General features: G+C 51.2%; 3 protein-coding genes across 3 annotated transcripts; 2 read left to right on the forward strand and 1 right to left on the reverse strand.

The window, feature by feature from the left end:
- Positions 1–2,954: 2,954 nt before the first annotated feature.
- SAPIO_CDS7787 (uncharacterized protein) lies at positions 2,955–8,667 on the forward strand (the record flags this gene model as incomplete). The annotated part of the gene is made up of 4 exons (XM_016789579.1): positions 2,955–3,028; positions 3,113–4,055; positions 4,133–7,240; positions 7,303–8,667. 4 exons carry the CDS (start codon positions 2,955–2,957, stop codon positions 8,665–8,667), a joined length of 5,490 nt encoding a protein of 1,829 aa, XP_016641406.1.
- Positions 8,668–9,441: 774 nt separating this feature from the next.
- Positions 9,442–9,855, reverse strand: SAPIO_CDS7788 (uncharacterized protein; the record flags this gene model as incomplete). Its single annotated transcript, XM_016789580.1, has 3 exons — positions 9,442–9,627; positions 9,709–9,784; positions 9,848–9,855. 3 exons carry the CDS (start codon positions 9,853–9,855, stop codon positions 9,442–9,444), a joined length of 270 nt encoding a protein of 89 aa, XP_016641407.1.
- Positions 9,856–13,850: 3,995 nt separating this feature from the next.
- SAPIO_CDS7789 (Anthranilate synthase component 2) lies at positions 13,851–16,224 on the forward strand (the record flags this gene model as incomplete). Its single annotated transcript, XM_016789581.1, has 2 exons — positions 13,851–14,170; positions 14,262–16,224. The coding sequence occupies 2 exons, from the start codon at positions 13,851–13,853 to the stop codon at positions 16,222–16,224; spliced, it is 2,283 nt and encodes a 760-aa protein (XP_016641408.1).
- Between the last annotated feature and the right edge of the window lie 294 nt (positions 16,225–16,518).

The following is a 16,518-nucleotide window of genomic DNA, read 5'->3' on the forward strand; positions in this document are numbered from 1 at the left end:
TTATCGATTTGTCTTGTACCTGGATCCTATATGTATTATCGGAGCTCAACTTGGATAATCGAATAATATTAATCGACATCTTAAAATGGTATTATTTTGCACACTTAATCGTTTCAATTTTCATTCGAGTCAAATCTAACCCAAGACCTTGATTCTTCATAACAGTCACCCCGAGCTGCAAGGGAGGACAAGTGAGCCAGCACATCACATAATCAAAAGATCAATACGCAAAACAAACGGGCGGGCTCGACCAGCTGAGCGGCTCGCATTGGGTACGAAGTAGTAGTATAAATGAACTTGCGCGATGCAACTACACACGACGATGAAGCTCTCGCACAAAGTAATACGACAGGCATCATCTTTGGCTTGTCAAGTACGAAGTATCAATGTACTCTCATCATTCGTGGGGTGCAAGAAGGACAAAAGACTTGGTGTTTGTATCACTTCCTCGAGGTACTCATAAACTTGAGTACAAAGGTACATAATTTTTAGTGTGATGTCTTGGTGAGCTTGCGAGCAGCAGGGCCTTCTCGTACCAGATACCAATTCTGGGGTGAGTCGAGTATGACTCCAGAAGTTCATCGACCTGAGACCCATTTCGTTTGCCCGTCATCCTCCTCCTACTAATTTGTAGGATCCGAGCCGTTATTTCCCTCGACGAGGGCTGAGGTACAGTACGAAGTGCTTCGTACGGTGCAGCAACATTGTTGTAAGTAATGACAAGCCAATGTCAATGTTCAGTCACACAAAGACCATTTTTGATATACTGCAAGGAGGAAAGAAAATTGCCGCGGGACAGTCTAAACCCGTGCTGCTTCGTACTTTGAGAGGAGGATGTGTTGAGATCCTGTGCTTGGGCGGATAGCTTGTCCGCCCGCCTTGTATTACTTCGTACTCCTTTACGAGCTCATTCGGAAAGTAAGAAAGTTAAGGTCAATCAACCGAGAACTCAGAAGATATCTCAAATGTACCCACAGTATTATCGCGTGGCCTATTAGGTGCACGATGAAGTAGAAGTATCAAATCTGATGTCTTATCGACTCTCCCACCACCAATGCTCAAGCCACGAGCCCTTGGCAGCATCCGAACGAATTTGGGGCTGCCTCTTGCTCGACCGAAAGTAACGAAGCTATCAACGCCATCCCCTTGGATGGTCTGAATTCCATCGAGTCTCGTTGGACAGTCCTGCTAAACTCTCATTTCAGATGAACTTGTCATCAGCTTTCTCTCGCCCTCCATTCCCCTTCTTGCTGATTGAGCGAGGTGAGTGACATTGGTATCGATACACCTGTCTCCCCCAAACGCCCTCTTCGTAACTAAAGAAAGGATTTTAAAGGGTGCCTCCTGCGAACGAGGTAACGACTGACAGACTAGGTTCCCTTCTGCTGCCTTCTAGGCTTCCGCCGCCAGCCCGGCAGAGTCAGGTATACACATCGTTCCCGGCTCCATACCACTCGTTGCATGGACAAGAGGACCTGGCAACTTGTGAGTGATGAAAACAGTGCCAGGCAAACTAGCTAAGCTTCACTTTCTTCCCTTCTTCGTTTTCTCCTTTTTCACTTTCTGTCGTGTCTCTTTCTTTTTTTTTTTTTTTCTTTTTTATTTATTTATTTTTTTTTTATATTTTTTTTTATATTTCTTGGTGCCAGTTCCTCGCTGTCATTGAGACGAGCCGGGCCATATCCTCCGCAGGACCAATCGCCAGGTCTTGTCGCATTCGTGATGTCTTCAATCGCCCTGGCCTAACCATGTCCATGGCATCAAACCAGAGTGCTTCACTGTCTCCTCGTATCTTACGAGCTCTCTACTTGTCGAGCAGACAAAATTTCGAGCCCGCCTTTGACGGTCTTGCCGAGAGCCTCCCAATAAGCCAGAACCAACTTGGTACTTCGTAAGCGCTGCTGCAGCTCTACTGACCATGCAGTCGAGACATACATTGGGAAGACCAAAAACGGTATTCCGCTGCTCGCATGGATTTTGCGTTCTTTGTCAAGCTTTTGGTCCCGCAAGAGAGCCAATGGTCTCGCCTCTGTGACACTTGTTTCAAGCTTAGTCTGTTTCATGGTCGAATGGGGAATGCAGATAGTCCCATTCACGATGGAGCAACCAGCAATTGAATTCTACATTTCCCATTGCGATTTGATGCAGAATCAACCTGGCAGCCAGTTGATCGTGGATGGGCGAGCTCGATGGATGAATTGGAAGCTTGATAGCGAGCGTTGAAAACTATCGAACAGACTCTGGCTGATAAACTCCTGGAATCCGAATTTAATGCCTTCTGAGACTAGCAGCCTATAGCTTGCACAGTGATGGTCTAGTTACTTCGTACTGATCTGGTTTCAATGGCATTGAGATCAGGCTGCCTGCTGTCTGATGAAAACGGACTGAGTTAATAGTTAATGGTGAATGGGACGGACAACTTGGACGGAACCGAGCGGTTCCTGTGCCTCGAAGACGGAGGTTAGGACAGACCACGAAACGCAGCAAATTCGCAGATCAGCCTTTTTTTTTTCCCGCTATACGAAGTAGCTCCCAGGAAACAGCATACACTGAAGTATTATTGGTTTAGATATTCAGATCTTTTGAAGCTTTCTCTCAGTGATCAAGATGATAATGCCCCGTCATTATTCCCTGTCCCAAGCTGTAGGCGCTGGAGAGAGCTTATATAAGCTGGAAGGTTCCGACTTGAACCACGACCAGAGGCAACGTGAAAGAAACAGCTGTGAGCAGACGGCAGAGCTCGCAGCGCCAAAATACAAAAATATATTGAGCTTGGTTTCCTGACTGCACTTCTGGTTGCTTGGGAGAAGAGCTTCGATCGCGACAAATTTCTTCGGCCACCACCAAACGAATTCGGCTTGCCACTGTTCGGAAAGAAACACGTCTATCTGGTCGCAGGGGTAGCAAATGAACCTCGTTGGCCCCTGAGTGTTCTCCGGCGAGCCTATATGGCGATGGCGCAAGCTTTGGATCATCGCGTCTACCTCCCTCCTCTAGAGGAGTGCCTGAAGGGGGAGAGAGACATTTTGTACGTGCCACATGCGTCATCGTAGCCAATCCGAACTGGAAATATCTTGTATACCCTCGATCGCCTACTAACTGCGTTGTGTAGATCATGGAAATTAGTCGCAACTGCTCTTTCTGACCCGACAGGCGTGCGCCAGACGACCGATGCCGTACGCGAATTCCTTAAAGATACCTACGTCCAGGACCTGATAAAGAATCCTGCGAAAACATTTACATTCGAAGATGATGCCGCGAGTGCCGAGTTCGAAACGAGGACCTCGGCAATCCATGTCACGCCGAAATCGAACGGTAGCTACGATATAAAAACGATCAAGGAGGATGCTCAGTGGTTAAGCAAGAACGCGAGAATTAACCTCCTTGCCGCGCTTCGAATCGTCGCGATCGAGCTCCAGGCTCGTCCCGCATACCACCTCGCAGGCCCTTTGTCCCTCCAAGACTCCCTCAACCTTCAAGATGCGGCTGGCGGCAACGAGGTCCAGTCGTCCACTGTCGTAGCTAGGGTAGCTACGACAGGGTCTGTTGACGCCGACGCTCTCTGGGATGAGTTTCAAAAGCAAGAATCCAGGAGAGCCAGGATCTACGTAACATATCTCTATGAGAAGAGATTCTTCTTGATGGTAGCCAGCTATCTTCACTCGATCATTTTCTACGAGAGACTTCCGATCGCCACAGAAATCCCTCTTCTCAACCTCAACGAGCTATATGGCTTGCCACGCCCCATGTCAGGAGCGGATGATGCGAACGGACGGCGTGGATTCGTCGAAAAGACTGTTACCACCTACCTCGATCTCCTTGCTGTGATCACCAATTCCCTCGACGCGGGGTTGGAAGCGACGACGGATGATCCCCTAGTTACCCAAGATGATGTAGCTATCGACTGGTTACGAACTGGCGTAGATCAAGCCGTCCATGCGACTTTGGTGGTTTTTCAAGCTCTGGACTACATGTCTGGCGCGTTAGTCAACCCGAAGATCGTCGGCAGGTGGTTCTCGATGATGAAGGTTCACTGCTTTTTTGAGCAGCTCTTGGTAGGTTTCTGCCGTTTCCATTCCATTAATGTCTCATGTCTCCTTCCATGCTAACCCTATGGCAACCGTTCTTCTAGACGTCAGATGCAGTCGCACAAGAACTACAAGCTGCATTACAAACGGTCACTTGCGCCGTATCCTTGATATTACTTAGCCCCACTAAGGCGCTTCGCCATGTGAACCCAGACGGCGAGACTCCGAGCGAGGATATACTCTACCTCTCGTTCCCCCAGGTTATGGAGGACATTCACATCACAATAGAGGCTGCATCAAGCCTTGACGCAGCCGCAGCATACCCTACGATCTTCGTGTGGAGTATCATTCTGTTCCAGCTGCACCTATCCCTAATCGATAGGTCTGAAAGGCGCGATGTCCTGCTGCAGCAAAAGTCTGCGGAGCTTATTCAAGATAACCCTATACGTCCTGGCACTGCCCGGCGTTCCTCGGTCGGGAGCATCATTTCCATCGACGAGCTTCCGCGTGACGTCTTCCTGCGATCTGCTGGACTTGACAAGGAAAGCCAAGCCATCGAAGTTCTTGCAAACCAAACAACGTCGAATGGAGCTGCGTTCACTGTCATCGACCAGATGGCGACTTCCAGCGAGAAATCCTTCCCGGCCTTGCAGAGTTCGCGAGTCAGAACCGTCTTCCTCGAGTTCTTCAACTGGACCCAGCCCGTTGTACCCTACCAGGCTGATCCGGTTGTTGCACTAGTCGACAATCTCTCTGGAGGTGCATCCTATTGGGAAATGTCACCGCGGCAAGCCGTTACTTCGAACACCGATATTCTCGCTAGCGCCCTAAACAACGAGTTATTCCTGGACAACTATCTCTACACGTCTCTCAACCGGTTTCCTTTCGAGTTTTCTCCCTTCCTCCACATCTGCTCGGCGCTCGGTAAATGCACGACCTTACTTGATGGCGCCGGCTCCGACGAGGTCCTCAGCATACTTCGACGAACCTCTACGCTCACCTTCAACCTCCCGGATTACTTCCAGGCATATGAGCTCGTCTTCGAAGACGAAAACACCAACTCATTCCGCATCCTAGAGCCGCTACCTCTGTTCATGCCTCGTGGCCGTAGCAGGAGGCACGTCGCAGTCGATGACTTCTGCATCCCGGCTGGCACACACGGCCGCTTCGTGACGGACTCTGGTCGTGTCGTGCAGCTGGACTATGAGTATTCGCCGCTTGCGCTCCTAGGAAGCAGCCTCCAGATATCGCTCTCTCAGGGTGATTATCGGCTGTTCCTAAGCGGGACGGCCCAGAATGAGGTCGCGGAGAGCATCGGCCTTCTCGCCATTCTTGTGCGCGCCCAGTGCCTAAAGGCGTCCCTCACTGGAGCAGCAGACCAGCATCAATCTGCGATAGAAATTCTCGAGGAAGCCAGCAAGAGTATCGATAATAGCAAGGATATAATATCGGTCATCTGTGATATCCTAGACTCGTCTATGCAGGACGATTCCGCCATGGGTGATGACCAGGATCTGGCGGTCCTAACATCGTGTATCCAGTTCCTCCATGCGACGCTCCCCGTCTACCCGAGCCGTATCCTCTCGTACATGGCGCGCTGTGATCTCCTCAGCTCGGATTCACGCGCGGGTAGGCTGGCTAGGCTCACCGGAAGTTTGGACATGGCCGACAATCAGTTTGATTTCCTTGTCTCCACCGTTCGTCTCCTATCTGCTGTCGTCGATACCATCATGAGCAGCAGCGTCCAGAGAAAATGCGGGAACAAGCTCAAGGCCCGGTTACGCGTTGAGACAGACAGCTGGCTCGGGACGTCGGAGAAAACACTCAGCAGGTTAGGCCAATCCATTGCCGTGGCAGCCGTTGATGTTTTCGAGAACTGGTCTACCTGGAAGCTGAGGTCGGACACATCTTATACTGTCCTGTTAAAGGAGGTGGTGCCGCTGATGAAGAACCTCATCCTCTACGCTTACGGACTAGACGACTTGGAAGGCTCTTCTCGACCTACAGAGTGTCTTGAGGCAGGTGCCGAATACATCATTGATAGTTTCCTCTCGCCCTCAGCCGGCTCACTCCGCTTCAGACCTCTGCAGTCAACATTATATATGGGATTCCAGTACCGGCCCTCGACCCTCTTCCACTCGAGAACTATAGCCCTCCAGAGCCAAGTTTCCGCCGTCTTGGACTTTAGCACGATTCTTCTAAGAGTCGCCAACATTTATACCCGGCCTGTCGGAACATTCGAGTCCCATCTGTTCAAGAGCTCTGGTCTACTTGCGAGACTGGTGGCCGTCAACGGATACTTCCAGCGTCCAACACTTCTTCTCATCACTGCCTTGGTCGAGAGTGCTGGTCGAGGAACGGACGAGCCGCCCTCCCTCCTCGGATATCTTGGGCCCCAAGTCGCAAAGTCGTTTTTGGATGACCTCTCAAAGATAGGACGGCCGTTCTCGACGCCTTCGGAAGTAACCACAATCTGGAAGTTTTTCTCGTCGATTATCCGAAACAGGCAGCAGTGGATGTCCAACTGCCTCATCTCCGGTAAGACGCCCCGGGAGGTTTCCGAATCTTCCAAGGCCAAAGATTTTGCATCGGAATCGGTCTTTTCGACTGCGCTCGGAATGATTAAAAACCTCGGCACTGTATCATCGCGACTTAAGGTGCTCGGTATCCTCGACTTCATCACATCAGCTCAGAACTATTGGCCCTGGACGGTATTTACGATTCTCAAAGACCCAGCGTGTCTCGATGGCTTACGCACCCGCATTCGTGGCATGTCTCCTTCGGCCGTAACCGCCAAATCCGACCCTCTAGCTGCAGCGTACGACGCAAAGGAGGCGGCCTACATCGCCGAAGCTTTCGCGATGCAGCTCTACCACCTCCGCCACATGGGCGGTGCCAAGGCAACTGCGGAGAATCTCCTAAAAGACCTGGATTATTACCTTCGAGACGGCGCGCTCATCGCTGGCTACAATGGATCTCTGCACGCGAACTTCCGAAAGAACTTTGCGACTAAGTACCCGACGTGCTCAGTTGAGAAGTTTAAGCGCACGATGCTTGAACCTAGAGATTTGGGTGACAATTATTACTACAATTTGACGCGGGCTGATGAGATGCTTCGGTTTGATCCTGGATGGCGCGGACCTAAGGGTAATGGTTTCAAGAAGGAGATGGAGCGGGCGAATCTGAACCTCTCTCTTGTCGACGCCCAAATAGTAAGCTCCCAACTCATACAGCCCCCATGACGAAAGGACCTATAGCTAACATTATGGCACAGTCTCTGTACCACGCGTGGGAGTTCCTCCTGCTAGAACTGAACAGCGCTCTACCAGGCAACGAAATCGTCGCGCGATATATGCAGCAAGTCGCGCTTCAATGCCTGGAGGCCAATCGTGAAGGCCAAGGTCCTGAGAACATCTTTGTTAGAATCATCGAGTCTCGATCAAACTTTGCCTTGATGCTCATCCAGGGGCTTATTGGGGTGAAGATTGCTCCGCAGGATGTGAACCAATTAATCGGAGCGCTCTATAGCGCCATCGCTTCGATCGAAGAGCCATTCGAGAAGGAATCAGCACCCCTTTATCGCACTCTCCTCAAGGCGCTGTACATCGTCTTGAAATCTCATGCCGGACAAACAAGTGCGACTGGATCAGGCAGTGGTGACGAGAGCATATCTGGCGACACGTTGGTTTCGAGGATACAGATGATGCTGGATATTCTTGACAGGGTTGTCGGCAAGGGATTCCGCACGCTTGTCACCCTCATACATGACAAGAACACCGCGGTCTCTCCAGAAGACCTAGGTCTTATCACCGCTGTGCTCCAAGCCTGCCTCGCCCTTCCAGACATGAATCAGCAGCAGACTCAGGTTCTCAACATCATTGCAGCGCACGACGCCATGCACGTAGCCTGCTCGCTCTTCTCGTGGTCCGACAAGATCACCGACAACGGCGACCCCGTCTACGGCGAACTGAGCCTCCTCTTCCTCCTCGAGCTATCCAAGCTCCCCATGGTGGCGGAGCAACTAGCCTGCAACGGCGTCATCAGCCAGCTCACCTCGGCCAACCTCACGCGGTTCATGAGACGCGGAGTAATCTCCCCGTTCGCCGATAACGTCGGCGCGCAGCGGTGCTACAGCGTCTGGGCCAAGGCCATGCTCCCCTTACTACTCAACCTGCTCACGGCCATGGGCACCACGGTGGCTCCCGAGGTCAGCTACGTGCTCAACCAGTTCCCGTCGCTCCTCAAATCCAGCGTCGAGCGCTTCGAGGCCCCCGGGACGAGCCGCACCGCGTCCAAGGAGGCGAAGCACTACGTCACGCTGCTCACGGCGATGGAGATCCATTCGCTGGCGATATTAACCCGCGTCCTCGGAGCGTTGAGGCAGAATAACAATCGCGACATCCCCGAGGTGCGTTGGGACGGCGCCTCGCTGTTGGAGTACGTCGAGTTTTGGCTCAGTAGTAGGCGGTTGCTGAGGGAGAGGCTGCTGCCGCTGGGTCAGAGGGAGGTGGAGTGGAAGAGTATGAAGTCGACGGCGGCGGCGGCTAATGGCGTGACGGACGGATGGGAGAGTGTGCTGGAGGAGAAGGTGGTGGTGCAGTTAGAGGCTGTTAGGGATGTGCTGGTTGAGGAGGCTTGATTTTTGGGAAAAAGCGTAATATTCAAAGGCCGAGTCTGGATGGAAAGAATCAGATGGGATCAATACCATGGTTGTCTGAAATAAGAAAAAGAGAGGTGTACACTGATGATGTGAAGGATGTCGGAATAGGGTTTCGTAACAAACGGAGTTGCTTGTCGAGATTTGTTTCTCTCTATAAATCAAGAGCACTTTTTTTTTTTTTTTTTTTTTTTTACCCATCACTACGCATCTCGCAGTCTTATTCCGGGGATCTGCTAGCAAGATTGAATTGCTGTGTATTACCCGCAAACAATCGGTTTTCGGTGAGTAGAATTTTGGTCCGGCAGCCCCCAAGCCCTCGACTGTTCATCGATTTTTCCTAGCTTTCTATCCCGTCTCTATAAATCCTCCCTTGTTCAGGATCCATCCCATAACTAATGTACACTTGGTGATAAAGCTTTTGCAAGAAACATAAAACAAAAAAGCATGATGAGAAAAAAACACAAGAAATCCGCACGTCATGTCATGTAATGCGTACAACACACACAAAGCTCTCGCCATGATATACAGACAAAGCGCCAGGAAGTGTTGGGGGCTATTCCGAAATCCCTCCGCAGCGTCAGTTATTGCTGTTGTTGTCGTCGTCGTCGTCCCGGAGTTGCCGTCCGCGTTCCTGGCGCTATATTGCAAATGCCATTTCTTTTCGTATCCCGCAAGGAGGAGAACGAAATAAAAAAAGCGCATCTGCTTTCATCCATCCATGATGAGATGGTTCGGTTTATTTTCAACAGCCGTCTACTGTTGTTGGTTCATCATGGTCGTTTGGCTGTGTTCCTGGAAGCGCTCGCCGAGACGCTGCTGCATGGCGAGGGTCTTTTGCACGCAGCGGGAGATGCAGCCGTTCTCGCGCGACGAGAGAGCCTTGGAGGTGAACTCGTCGACGCAGGAGGTGAAGCAGGTCTCGAACATGTTGTGGAACATCTAGAATACGTCGTCAGTGGATCCTCTCGTTTTCGCGTCTGGTGGAAAATGACAATAGATTGGGGCGAGAAAAAAACGTACGCCCATGAAGTCCTGCATCTGGCGCTTGGAAAGGCGCTCCTCGAGCTGGCGTTGCTCGGTAGCGTTAAGTCCGAAGCTGGGTGAATGGGTGGTTAGCTAGCCTCGGAGGAGGCCATTGGGAGAGCGGGTGGAAACACACTTGTTCATTGTGATGGTTGGTATGTCTGGTTTCGAAGGGTGATGATTCGAGGGTTTGGGGAGCCGGAAGTCGAGAGGTTGATGAGAGTGGATGGTTGCTGCAAGTTTTGGCGCAGTAAAAATTGATGCATTGAAAGCTTCCGAACTTGGATTTTCCGGCTTGGGCAACTTGGAACTGTCCGTGTTTACATAATCATGTATTTTCTAGCCAGCTGGCACCATGTGGCAAAGGCTCTCCTCAGCCCTCTTCTGCTTCGTACTTCGGATTCCTTAACATCTTTCCAAGCGAAATGCTAAAGCGGAAGCTAGATCGTCGATAGTATTATCTTGCCATCTGCTGGAATAAGTAGAGTCCTCGAGTATTCGCTCGCCTCCTAGGCCTTCAAGGAATTGATTAGACTAGCCAAAGCTAGTACGTCTGGCGTTTCTTGGGGTAAAACCATTCGAGTAGCGGGTGGAATAGACTTCCAGTGCTCATCTTACCCAGCCAAGCCAAAGAGGAAAGGCAACATAGAGCAGACTAAGTGTAGATTTTTCCATTTACCAACCCCCATTCCAATGAAAGATCTACAAATGGACAGCAAGCTGTAATCTTCAACTAAGATTCTTCAGGAGTCTTCGTCTCAGGACCTTGATACTTACCGATCCTGGACACCTTCGATGGTCGGACTGAACCGGACTGGACTGAAAGCTCCTTCACACGCGTGTGACAGTTTTGAGGACGTGAGGCATCCACGTTTGGCGGATAATATGTTTCTTTCTTGTTTTGCACAGATACACAGATCCTCTTGGAGTTGTATTATCTCCTCTTGTCTGCTCTCTCCTAGCTTGCTTGCTCGATTCTGACTCCAATACACCAATGCTCCCTTCCAACTTCCTTGGTCTTCTCTGATTGCCTGATTCATTCTGACTTGCTAGACCTATTCCTACTTCCTTCCTTTACTATAATGCTCCATCATGACATCTTCGAGCCCCGTTCTGGCCTTCTTGCTCTATTCTGACTAACTCACATGCTCCATTCAGACATAGTCTATTCTGGCTTTATTCATCATCGACCGGCGGAGAGATTCCAGCGAACTTCGTCAGTTTAAGATATAAAAGGAGGCAAGCTTTCTCTCCAACCCCAAGCCTTTCTCTTTTGCCTTTCTCTTCTACCTTTCTCTTCTGCCTTTCTCTTCTGCCTCTCTCCCCTTCTATAAGCCACTTTCCCTTCTTGTTTCCCCCTCCCTCACCCTAACTAACTCGGACGGCGACATCAACACTGCGCAACCATGTCAGGTCCTATCGTGTCAGGATCTACGTCACGATCATCACAATCCATGTCGACCTTGCCAACTTCAGCCTCGTCATCGTCCTCGTCATCGTCATCGTCCCCAGGCGAGGCGACTCCAAAGCGGTTTAAGAATGTTCAGGAACTATTCCAACGCATCGATAGGGCATCTGGCGACATCCTCATTGTAACCCGTACGTAACCTTCGTTCAGACTGCCTACCAAGCAAGTTATCATACTAAGACCTTTAGATGTCTCCCCTCGAGATTTCATCGACATAGAGCGAGAGCGAGAACGTCGGCGGCGAAGGGTCCGATTTCGACGCTACTATGCCAATTCCAGAATTTTGATAGTCACTATCCCAACAGATTGTCACGAGGCTCTTCATCTCGGCCTTTTCCGACAGTCCTACGACCAAATCAGTCAGATGGGCTTAAGTCAGGCGTGGAAATGGATAGGGACAGCGACGCGACGAGCAGGAGGCCATCCAGGTGGTGATAGCGGGGAGGGCGACTCTGCGGGAGGGCCGAAGCCAGCGCGCGGCGGGCCTAATGACTGGCCAACGCTTGTCATAGAAGCTGGATACTCGGAAACACTAAGGCAGTTGCAAATCGATATGAGGTGGTGGTTTTCAGCATCGAATCACGACGTGAAAATCGTTCTTCTGGCAAAGTTTGATCGAGCGCGGCGCCGGATTATAGTGGAAAGGTGGGAGGAAGATCTGCCAAGCCCTCGACCAGGAGCGACCACCACCCGAGGAGCATCTGCATTAGGAGCATCTGCGTTACGACCCAAGCTGCGGCAATCAATCAAGATCACTCGAAGTCCTATGAACCCGGCGTTATATAATGTGGTGAATGGCCCATTGGTATTGCCGTTCACACTTCTCTTCCTGAGAGCTCCGGGTCCTGGAGAACATGATGTTGTAATCAGCATTCCCCAGCTGCAGGCGTATGCCGCGGACGTATGGGCGCAGGTTTGAAACTAGAGTTATTCAACCAGAATGAATTTCAATATCAATCAATCAACCAGGAATCATATTTGTAAATACAGTTGCGTCTTATCATTGACGTGCGTGCGGTTTTCCTATAACTAGCGATTTCCTCGAGCAGGAACTTTGCTTTATTGAGCCTATGCCGTATCCCACCCAGAAATCAATCCTGATATAATCCGTCGGCACAGGCAGAAAAGAAAGACTTCTGCGTGGGTCATGTCCTAATCCATACTGTGAGCATCAACGGCAAGATGTCAATGTAACCTTACCATCTTTCGGGAGAGTTGATAGCTTGTGAGCAGATGTGTGAGTGCATTTGCCACTTCCCCCGCGCTCTCATACTCCTCATTCCAGCACTTCTTAATGATATCTCGAGCCAGATTCCCGTCCAAAGAAGGGAACTCCTCGGCGGCATATTTTTCCTCAATCTGCTCATCTGTCAAGTCCTCATGAGGACGAGCCCACATGGTGACCTCATAGATGGCAGACCCTAGCGCGAAGAGCTCCTTCGACAGGGGAGGGCGATCACAAAAGCTCCTTCCGCGACAAGGCAACTCATAGGCAGACTCTTCGCAGACTTCTCTCGGAAACTCGTCCGACCCTAGAATACAAGAACTTCCAAAGTCCCCGACCTTTACTCTGTAATCGGGAAATAGAAATAGGTTATGACAGGTTATGTCGCCGTGAAGCACGTTTCTCGCATGGACGTAGCTTAAACCGGCTGCCGTATCCTGCGCCATCTGAAGCCGGACACATTCGGGTAAGGCATTGTCTTTGTGCTCCCAGATGAATCGGCGCACGTCGCCCAACGCTGCATATTCGAGACGAAGGGAGTTCACTCCCGGGTGAACTTCCTCTAGACCGAAACATCGAAGAACCTGTGGATGCTCGCCTAGGCGATGGTAGATGGCAGCTTCGCGAGCCAGCTGTTTCTCGCAGTCGTCCTCGCAGGACGCGCGAATCTTGCCATCTTCCCACACTTGGTAGCCCTTTAGCTCAATGCCGTCTTTTTCTCGGTGGAGGAGACAATGGCACTGGCTCCCATGCCGACAATTGACCACCACATATTTTGTGAAGAGGGGCCTTGGCAGTCTTTGACGTTCGTCCTAGGCTCGAAGTGCAATATCGGGGATGATCTTGGGCCCAAGGAACGATTCTACGGAGAATATGGTAAGGTCAAGGGAGATGATGTTCGCCATGGAGGAGGCCGGGTCGAGGCGGCATTTCTACCTCGCGAAATATATATAGATACGGCCATTGGAGGGAAATTATGTGGGGAGACGATTCAATCAATTGATCAAGGGCGGTCAATGTTTGCCATGCCCGGATCTAGTACCGTCTAAGGGGCGAAGAATCTCTGCAAGATTGATGCCTTGGAAGATGGGGATTTTAATTCAGCAACGGGATGAAAGAAGCATTGAAACGGAGGCGGTGGTTGTCTTGGTTGCTTTTGAGGCCGGCTGATAAAATTTGAGGTCTTGCTACAAGGATAATGCGACGCAAGATTCGTTTTTTTGGCGGTTATTTACATAATCTGTCGCTTACCGCCTAAATAAATATCTTGCTAACAAAGTTGACACAACCCACCGATAGCGGGAAAAGCACTGCAGAGCTTGACTCACGACATTTGATCTACTCAATTCCTCTTCTACACCTCAATCTTTCCCCCCCGGACGGGCCTGGCAAACTTGCAGTCGCAATCGCCCCCAAATCTAGTTACTCTTTACGTCCAGACTCAGAATGCCTGCCCTGGACATCATCGATCACTCACCCCACCATCCCGATCCTTCCCCGCCAATCCCTACCGCATCCAATGTTATCCTCATAGACAACTACGACTCCTTTACCTGGAATGTTTACCAGTACCTCATTCTCGAGGGAGCTACCGTAACTGTATTCAGGAATGACAAGATTACTCTCGATGAACTCATTAAGAAGAACCCTACGCAATTGATCATTAGCCCTGGTCCGGGCCACCCCCAAACAGACTCGGGGATCAGCCGCGAGGCGATAAGGCATTACGCTGGAAAGATTCCCATCTTCGGCGTGTGCATGGGACAGTACGTTTTATAGATCTATCACTAACCTTTCATACCCGTTTGTGTGTGTGCGCGTATCATTTATGAATGGCAGTTAACACGTGCCCTGCAGGCAATGCATCTTTGATGTCTATGGTGGCGAAGTTAGTTCCGCCGGAGAGTGGCTTCACGGCAAGACGTCCCCGTTGTCTCACGATGGCAAGGGCGTCTACGCCGGCCTAAGACAAGGCCTTCCCGTGACTCGATACCATTCACTGGCCGGTACTCGCGTCACTCTCCCGGAATGCCTCGAGGTAACCTCGTGGGTTGCGCTCGAGGACGGATCTCAGGGTGTCATCCAGGGAGTGCGGCATAAGGATCTCACGATTGAAGGTGTCCAGTTCCATCCCGAGAGCATCTTAACAGCCGAAGGCCGGACCATGATTCGAAACTTCCTTCATCTGCAAGGAGGTACCTGGGAGGAAAATGCTCGCCTTCAGAAGGAGTCGGCCCAAAATGGCTCCTCCGCTGCCGCTGTCCCGGCGCGACCGAAGAAGAGCAACATCCTTCAGGAGATCTACACGCGCCGCAAGGAGATTGTGGAAGCCCAGAAGCAGGTTCCTTCTCTACGACCAAGCGATTTACAGGCCGCCTACGATCTCAACGCGGCGCCTCCGCTCGTCCCCTTCATCGACCGACTACGCCAGTCCCCCTTTGATCTCTCTCTAATGGCTGAGATTAAGAGAGCGTCTCCGTCCAAGGGAGTTTTTGCTCTTGACATTAATGCTGCCGTCCAGGCTCGAAAGTACGCTCTCGCAGGTGCGAGTGTGATCTCCGTCTTGACTGAACCCGACTGGTTCAAGGGTAGTATCGACGACCTCAGGGCCGTGCGGCAAGTCCTTGACGGAGTAGCAAACAGACCAGCGATTCTCCGAAAGGAGTTTATTTTTGACGAGTACCAGATCCTCGAAGCGAGGTTAGCAGGCGCGGATACCGTTCTCCTCATTGTTAAGATGCTAGACACGCCTCTTCTCGAGCGCTTATACAAGTACTCCCTTTCTCTCGGCATGGAGCCCTTGGTAGAGGTTCAAAATGCGCAGGAAATGGAGATTGCGGTGAAGCTTGGCTCCAAGGTGATTGGCGTCAACAACCGCAACCTTGAAAGCTTCGAGGTCGATCTCGACACGACCGGTAGATTACGGAGCATGGTGCCCGAGAGTACCATTCTCTGCGCGCTGAGCGGCATCAACAGCCACAAGGATGTTGTCATGTGCAAGAACGATGGTGTGAACGCTGTTCTGGTGGGCGAGGCGATCATGAGGGCGCCCGATGCGAGCGTCTTCATTCAACAGCTCTGCGCCGGGACGGATACTGTCCCAGAGCCTGCCAAGCCTTCTCCTCTATTGGTCAAAATCTGCGGGACTCGAAGCGTGGAGGCCGCTAAAGCTGCCGTTGAGGCCGGTGCGGATTTCGTAGGCGTTTGCCTAGTACCGAAAGCGAAGCGGTGTATTTCCCATGAAACTTGCCTCGAGATATCCGAGGCGGTCCACTCGTTCAGAGGAAAAGCCCCGACTTCCGTGGCGCAGACGAACGTGGCGAGGGACTACTTCGCCGGGGCCGTGGAACGACTCACGAATTCGGGGCCCAAACTAGTAGGGATTTTCCAAAACCAGCCTCTATCCGAAGTGCTTGAGAAGCAGAGGGTCTACAATCTCGACGTCGTTCAGTTTCATGGCGACGAGCCTGTGGAGTGGGCGAGACAAGTCCCCGTCCCCGTCATCCGCTGCTTCAAGCCAGGACAAGTCGGCGTTGGCACTCGCGGCTACCACACCGTTCCGCTCCTGGACTCTGGCTCCGGTTCCGGGAAACTCCTCGATGTTTCCAACGTCAAGTCCACGCTGGAGAAGGATGCTGATCTCAGAGTCATCCTTGCTGGGGGATTAAACCCGGACAATGTGGCGCAGGCAGTCAAGGCTATCGGTGAGCTCTCCAACAGGGTTATTGGGGTTGATGTTAGCAGCGGAGTTGAAGTCGAGGGGAAGCAGGATCTCGAAAAGATACGTGCCTTTATCCAGGCAGCTAATGAGTTCAGGTAACGGGTATTCGTCATAACCAACATCTAAATGGGATTGTCTTTCACCACATGCTCTCACATGGTGATGATTTCATTTGGTCTCGCATTTCAAGAGGAAGGTAGGGTATGCGACCAATTTATTGCGTCTCGCCCATGACATCCTTCTTCTGTTCCTCCTTCCACCCCCATCCTCATCCTATCCCTACCATATTCTCAGTGGAATAAATGTGACCATTATCTGTCCATAAACGAACCGTTGACAGACCTACTCGCCACAATATCTACCGATTCTCCTAGCAACGTTATCACAAACTTT

Source organism: Scedosporium apiospermum, assembly GCF_000732125.1.
Source record: "Scedosporium apiospermum strain IHEM 14462 chromosome Unknown SEQ_SAPIO_0110, whole genome shotgun sequence".
Classification (NCBI taxonomy): Eukaryota; Fungi; Ascomycota; class Sordariomycetes; order Microascales; family Microascaceae; genus Scedosporium; species Scedosporium apiospermum.